This window comes from Vitis vinifera, chromosome 15 (assembly GCF_030704535.1).
Source record: "Vitis vinifera cultivar Pinot Noir 40024 chromosome 15, ASM3070453v1".
Lineage (NCBI taxonomy): Eukaryota > Viridiplantae > Streptophyta > Magnoliopsida > Vitales > Vitaceae > Vitis > Vitis vinifera.
The window spans coordinates 17,312,588-17,320,074 of record NC_081819.1 but is presented as its reverse complement, the minus strand read 5'-3'; the positions used below and the strand labels follow the sequence as shown (position 1 = coordinate 17,320,074).

The following is a 7,487-nucleotide window of genomic DNA, read 5'->3' as shown; positions in this document are numbered from 1 at the left end:
ACCACTATTCTCACACTGCCATACCCTCACCGCCCAATCACATCAGCATCCAGCCATCCAATGACCACTCCAAAGCTAGCATTCAGTCACAGATAGGTGAGAATAATGCCACTTCAAGCATTGCCAAATTTATTACCAATCCCAAAAGCCATTTACCAACATTGGTCATAAGTATGACCATATAGTAACCGAATATGCCGCGAATTCCCTCCTTTCAACGACTTTTTTGTGCTTTTTCTAACAGCCACTTCATCACGCCAAGCATATGCTTTCTAAATATTCTCTCTTTGCCTAATAAAACTCTCTGCCCCCTCCCTCTCCCAATACTGACTCTCCTCACTCTCTCCAGCGATTGTGTTAGAATCTATCACCCCAAGTATTCGATGAAATTCGGGAAGAGATTGAAGCAACAAATTCAGGAAACGTTGCCTGATTGGCGCGATAAATTCCTGGCCTACAAGGATTTGAAGAAGCTGGTGAAGTTGGTTTCGTCTCCTCCGGCGGTGGCGAATGGATCGGCGGCGAAAGCCGAGGCTGAGTTTGTGTACTTGTTGAATAATGAGATCGAGAAGTTTAATGCATTTTTCATGGAGCAGGAGGAGGATTTCATTATCAGGAATAAGGTGAGTGCTGAATTTGTCTTTTCAGGGTTGGAGGAGCTACCAATGATGGTTTAGGATATGAATGCTCCACGACCCGATCATATGGTATTGGGTTGTGACAAAAGTGGGACCCACCCAATATCAACAAGCATTTTTTTGCTTTATTTATTTGAAAATCTGAAAATACCGTAGTTCTTAGTAACTTGAGTTTATAAGATAGAAAATTCTAAATCATTGAGGATGAAAAATAATTTAAGATTATAAGCGAATATATAATTGAAAAGTCAGTCTCATTTTTGAATTTATTCATGAAAGAACAAATTCGGATTCGAGAGTTACTTATCAATTGTAGACATCATGTTGAAAAATCAGAATATCATGATAATGACAATCATTTTTACGAGATTGTGAAATTACTATTTTTTTCATTTTTTAATCTCAATGTATTTAAAAATTAATCTCTTATTCCTGAAATTAAGAGTTCGAAAATGATATTTAAGAGGTTTTAGGGTTACTATAGGTTTAAAATTATCATAGAAACTTGCTTTTCCTTACAATGATGATAGTTGGTATGAGCTTTTGAAAATAGTTCAAAAATTTTAATCTCAAGTTAAAAAATAAGAGAAAAAGGCTTGTTTAATGTATAGAATTGTTACATCAAATTCATCAACTGAGTGGTAGTATTTCTAAATTCACAAGTTATTGACTTTTGAGGAAAGTTTTGCTATGATATCATAAGATAAAGATCACACGTGAAGAACACACTCTATAACGACCTTAAGTGAGGAATAAGATGAATAATTTTCATTTTGTCACCACTTAGGGAGGTCAAGTGATCACAAGTTTTCAAATAGTAGTGGGTAAGTGTGTTGGCCCAAGGTTAGGCCCATTAGGGATCCAAAACCAAAGCCCATCCATTGGTAGGGTTGGTGCAGTAGCCCAGTTTGCCTTCTAGGTTGTGTTGTTGCCTTGAATGACCTTTATCGGTGGTGCCATTTTTTCTGTTTTAGCTATGGATTAACTTAATAAAATCTTTTTATTTTATTCTTTTGTGGAAATAAGAGTTTAGATTACTTTCTGAAATACCAAAATCTAAATTGGTTGTTTCATTGACGAATTCTCTATTCTAAGTCGTAAATAAAACTATAAAAAATTGAACACCACTCTATTTTCAAAATACAAATATTTTAACCAAAAATGTATTCTTTCACACTTTTCTCCAAGAGAGTATGTGAGAGAGAAAGATTTATTTTATTTATTTTTTATTTTTTATGATTATATGGTAGTAGTTGTGGGATAATTTTAACTCCCGTAAATTGTTTTCCCATTTTTCATTTTGTTGGATCGGGTTGGGTTAGCTTACTTGGACATCCAAACCCAACTCCATTTGTAAATCATAGAATGACTTAAATTTCTCTTTTATATTAGGATCTTCAAAACTGTTTTTGAATTCCCATTAAAAAGTTTATTAATATAAAACTTTGCTAGAAGATTATTCCTTGGATTCCCTTCAAATTCCAAAAGTTAAAGTATGAGTTAGTTTGTAGATGAGGCACAGAAGTTGAAACAAGTTTCAAGAATCACTTCAGAAACTCAACTACAATACTTCTCTTCACCACTATACTGACTGCCTATTTCATTTTCCTCAATATATATTTATATTCGAGAATGAAGATGAGAGAAGAAGAAGAAGAAGAACATGAGCTCAATAAAATAACATGGCATTAATGCAGGAATTACAACAGAGGATCCAGAGGGTGATCGATAAATGGGGGCTCAATGGCAGCCACCCTTCAGACACAAACTATAGAGAGGAAATGGGAAAGATCAGAAAAGATATAGTTGATTTCCATGGCGAAATGGTACTCCTAGAGAACTACAGCAATATCAATTACACAGGTACATACACACGTATTTGAATCATTTTTTTTAGTAGGAATCTCAAATTAATATATACTGAAAAAAAAGGAAGTGGGGTGGTTTTAGGCTTGGCTAAGATCTTGAAGAAGTATGACAAAAGAACTGGTGGGCTGTTGCGCTTGCCCTTCATTCAGAAGGTGTTACAGCAGCCTTTCTTTACAACTGACCTTGTCTCAAAGCTGGTCAAGGAATGTGAAAGCACCATAGATGCAGTGTTCCCAGCTGCGAAAGAAGAAGGTGGTGTCCATGAAAGAGAACAAGAAGCAATAACAGTGGTTGGTGAAGGAATTTTCAGGAACACAGTTGCAGCACTATTGACGTTGCAGGAGATAAGAAGAGGAAGCTCCACCTACAGTCACTTCTCTCTGCCTCCTCTCATTTTGCCAGACCCTGATCTCATTCAATCCATTCAATTCCACTCTCCCATCCCCATTGTCTGATAGAAAGCAAAAATGTCAAAATCATTAAATCACCACTGGGTTTTTTTAGCATTGTAGCAGGCATGCATGCCTCAACACTTCCTAGGTTTTTTTTTTTTTTTTTTGGTGGGGATGGGGAGAGGTGGTTGTTACTGCTTGAATATTTGCTAATTTTGCATATTAATGTTTTGTGGGGTAGTAAAGCAAACTCATGACAGGTCGAATAGTTGGTATTTTGTTAAATCAAGTTGATGAATATGGTTTTATATTAATTTCCATATATATATTTCCCTTCTTAGCACTCTATATCTCACAAACTCATTTACCATTGGATAGACTCTTTCTCATTTCTTATATTTTGACCCATTCAACCATGCTTTTATTTGAGTTTGTTACTAATATATAATTATGACATTAATATAATATAATATAATATAATATATGATGTGGGTTACATCACTATTGCCCTTTTATTTATATATATAAAATATATAAATATATAAATTAATGAAATTTTGAAGACTAAATTTTTGTATTTTTTTATTAAAATTGTCTTTTGATGTTGCCATTGATTAACCGCGTCTAAAAGGTATTTAATTCAGGGAAGAGGAAATAAAAGAACATGGTGGTTCTTCAGATCTTCAATTTCTAGATCTCATGAAGCATGTGAAATCAATATCAGCTAATAAGCTACGGTCCAGCCCCCATTAGGGATGGCAATGGGACGGGTCTTTTCGGGTACTCGTCCTGCCCCGTCCCTAATGGGACGGGGTTTAATTTTAATAAATGGATTTGGGAATTTTTTTAAAAATCCGGGGTTGGTTCGGGTATTGCCCCGCCCCATCCCGATTATATATAAAATTAAATTAAATTTAAATTTTAAAATTAAATTAAATTAATTTTTATTTTATTATTTTTAATATATAGATAATAATTAACTATTTTTAATAAAATAAGTTATAAAAAATATAATAATTTAATTATTTATAAAATATATTTATTTTAATATAATTAAAAAAATTTAAAGTGATTTTTTTTAAAAAAAATTAAAATTCAAAAAAAAGTTAAACAGGACTGTATGGAAATTTATCATACCCGTCTGCCTCGCCTCGTTTAATTTTTTAAATGGGACGGAAATGAAAATTGTTTCAAATAAACGGGACGAGGTTGGGATGGGAGTGATCCGTCCCGTTGCCAGCCCTAGCCCCCACGAGAAGGAACCAAGTGAAAACATGGATTTTGATTTTGATTTTGATCAAGGCTTGCCTGATGTATATATACTCTGATATTAATCCTGATAAATTTCTTGAATAGGGAAGGTGACTTTTCCAAGGAAGTGAAATCTGAAGAAAGAATAGATCGTTCAGATCTTGGTAGAGTTTTCCCAGCGGAATTTAAAAGAAAGAATATTTCGGGTCATCAATATTATTTAAGAGCAAAGATAATTTCAAGTTTACTTTTTTTTTTTTTTCTTTTAAGAAAGAAAATTTTGGATTTGAATGAGGACAAATTTGAGCTAAAAAAGCTTTAAAAGTAAAAAAGACTTTGGGCAAATTTTGGTTTCCATAAAAAAAAAATTTTAATTTTTATTTTGGTCCTAAACAATAATTTCAACATATTTAATAAACAGAAATGAATTTGATTTATCATTCCTATTATCTGTTTTAATGTTTTAAACATGACCTAAATGTATTTTGGTTCTAATTATATGACACAAATTTATTTTTCAGCTCAAAGTGGTATCATATTTCAAAATAAAATTTTAAAACTTGTGATAATAAGATAATGTAAACTAAATTTAAGTTATATCAAAATAACTTTAAAGAGAACAATAACTTACAATTCAATTAATCATAATTTTAAATTCATGATTGTGAGTTATAATTAAACTTGTAAGTTATTAATAAATTAATATAAACATGTCTTATTGAGAATTTCAAAATAAAAAATAACAATAATAGAACATTAAATAATGAAAAATAAGCTAAAATAAATAGTTATTATTTAATTAAATTATAAAAATAAAAAATTTTAAAATTTTAAAATAAAAAATAATAATAATGAAATATTAGATTAATGAAAAATAAATTAAGATAAATAGTTGTTATTTAGTTATATTTCAAAAATAAAACAATTTCAAATTTCAAAATAAAAAATAAAAATAATATTGGGTGTGAGAGCGTGGATGGCTGAGAATTTTAGAATTGTAGAGGGTGTGGTAGTGTGGAAGGTACATGGAAATAAAAATAATAATAATCCAATGCTAAACTAATGAAAAATAAATTAGTATAAACATGTCTTGTTATTTATTTAAATTTTAAAAATAAAAATTATTATAATAGAATAATTGTTACTTAATTAAAATTTAAATAATAATAATAATAATAATAATCTAACGTTAAATTAATAAAAAAATAAATTAATACAAAATAAATAAATAAACGCTATAATAAGGGTTTATGGGTTCAATGAAAACCACTCTTATAGATTGGCTTTACCTCATTTCTTCAAGAAAATCAAAGTCTTATTAAATATATTTAATATTCTTAGTTTTGAAGCGACGTGGGATAAATAATTTTTATTTCTTTTGAATTACTGAGATAACATAATATCATAGAAAAAAACTATATATATATATATAGAAAAAGAAAAAAAATACATATTAAAATTTAAAAACTCTTATACAAAGAAATCTCTACACCACCATGAAATGTATTGTAAAAAAAATGACAATATTTGCTACACTTAACAATGTAAACCATTGACATACAATATTAATACACTAATTGTGGACCCCGCATTTTGCTCGAGTTCCCACTCGATGGTGAAATTCGCTTTTTATTTTATTTGATGAAAATTTGATTTTTAGAAAAAGACTTAGGTGGTGTTTGTTTTTTTGGCTTTTTGTTGAAAACCATTTAGTTTTAGAATTTAGGTTGTTTGTTTTTTTACTTTTTCATGACTTATTATAAACTTTTTACTAAATAGAAAAAGCCAAAATATGTGGCTTTTTCTAAATAGAAAAAATAACACAATGGTTTTTTTTTTACTTTTTAATACTTAATAGAAATAAAATAATACAAAAACAAACAACCTAATGTTTAATACTATTAAGTATTAAGGTTCTATTTAGAATTAAGTAAAAAAACAAACACCACCTTAGTCGCCACTTATTTTTGCTTTATTTTTTTAAAGAAAAAACCAAATAAGAAAGAAAATCCTAAGTGTGACTCCTGAAGGAAAAAAACGGGTCTGTGAAAAACCAAGTCTAGGTCTGAGGGTCAGGTTACTTATTGGGAAGGTACGATGGTAAGCCGTAGCACCTCTCTAAGCCCGTATACGTACGACCTCTACTAAACGAATTGAGGAAATTGTGGCAATTAATTAATTAATTAATTAATTATGGATACCCAGAAAAATAATCAATATACAAGTCATGGTGAGAATTAATATGCACAAAAACAATGATGAAATCTAATTACAAAAATACACAAAATAAATAATAAGAGAATCATGCAAAATGATTTATTGAATTAAATAAATAAAAGATATTAAAAAGAGTTTTAAAGAAATTTCAAAGGATTTTATTAAAAATGATTTTGAATTAATGATTTCCATTTATTTACTTATAAAAAGAAACAATTTATTTTCTCAATTTTAATTGTATACAATTTTCAAAAAAACTATTTACATTTATTGTATCAAAAGAATTCATTACAAAATTTCAATTTGGGAACAAAAATTATTTTTTACTTGCTTTTACAAGAAAATAATGAATTTTTACAATTTTATTTTCAAAAGTATTTAGATTCATTTTCATTTAAAAGAGTGATTTTATAAATTATTTAAAATGACATAACTTTATTTACAAAATAATTTTTAATTAAAAGGAAAAAATAAAAATAAATAAATAAATAAATAAATAGATCATCTATTTCTAAAAATGACTTTTTAATCCAATTTTAATTAAGTAAAAAGAATTTATTTAAAAAAACATTTTTTTGGACGATTTTATTAAAAATTAATTTTTGGGACAACTTTATTTACAAATTTTCAAATTCCATTAAAAACATTTCTTTTGGATTTTTCTAAATGCATTTTTTTGAATTTTATAAATAAAAAATAAAATAAAATAAAATAAAAACTTTCTTTTATTAAAAATAATATTTTAAAATTGTTGTTTTATTAAAACACATTTACTGACTTCTTCCTCTCATTTAAACAAAATTTCTAGTTTGTTCGATGTTTAATTCTATACACACTCAATAAATACATGCGAACGAATATTTATACAAACTAATAAAAATAAAACCAAATAAAAAGTGAGAAATAAAATATGTACTCAAATAAACATGTCATCAATTCGTACTCAGCCAACAAGATTGCAGAGTGGGTCCATGCAAAAACAAGAATAACACAAATATAAATATGTAGATATGTATAAAATCCCAAACAAATATTCAAACTCAAATTCCAATTTCAAATTAGTCCCATAAATTTCGTCAATTAAAATGAGCCAAATTACTATAGGTCTTAACCTAGAACA

At 28.5% G+C, this 7,487-nt stretch overlaps 1 protein-coding gene across 1 annotated transcript; it reads left to right on the top strand.

Annotated features, from left to right (window-relative positions):
• The first annotated feature begins 222 nt into the window (after positions 1 to 222).
• On the top strand, positions 223 to 3,242 carry LOC100264273 (SPX domain-containing protein 3). Its single transcript, XM_003633886.4, has 3 exons — positions 223 to 623; positions 2,336 to 2,501; positions 2,589 to 3,242. The coding sequence occupies exons 1-3, from the start codon at positions 384 to 386 to the stop codon at positions 2,960 to 2,962; spliced, it is 780 nt and encodes a 259-aa protein (XP_003633934.3). The 5' UTR covers positions 223 to 383; the 3' UTR covers positions 2,963 to 3,242.
• Positions 3,243 to 7,487: the final 4,245 nt, after the last annotated feature.

What these genes read in the sequence shown, in the direction of transcription:
- LOC100264273 (XM_003633886.4), top strand. Translation starts at nt 384, where the DNA reads ATGAAATTCGGGAAGAGATTGAAGCAACAAATTCAGGAAACGTTGCCT. An exon ending in ATTTCATTATCAGGAATAAG is followed by an intron (nt 624 to 2,335) that starts GTGAGTGCTGAA and finishes GCATTAATGCAG; the next exon opens with GAATTACAACAGAGGATCCA. An exon ending in CAGCAATATCAATTACACAG is followed by an intron (nt 2,502 to 2,588) that starts GTACATACACAC and finishes GGGTGGTTTTAG; the next exon opens with GCTTGGCTAAGATCTTGAAG.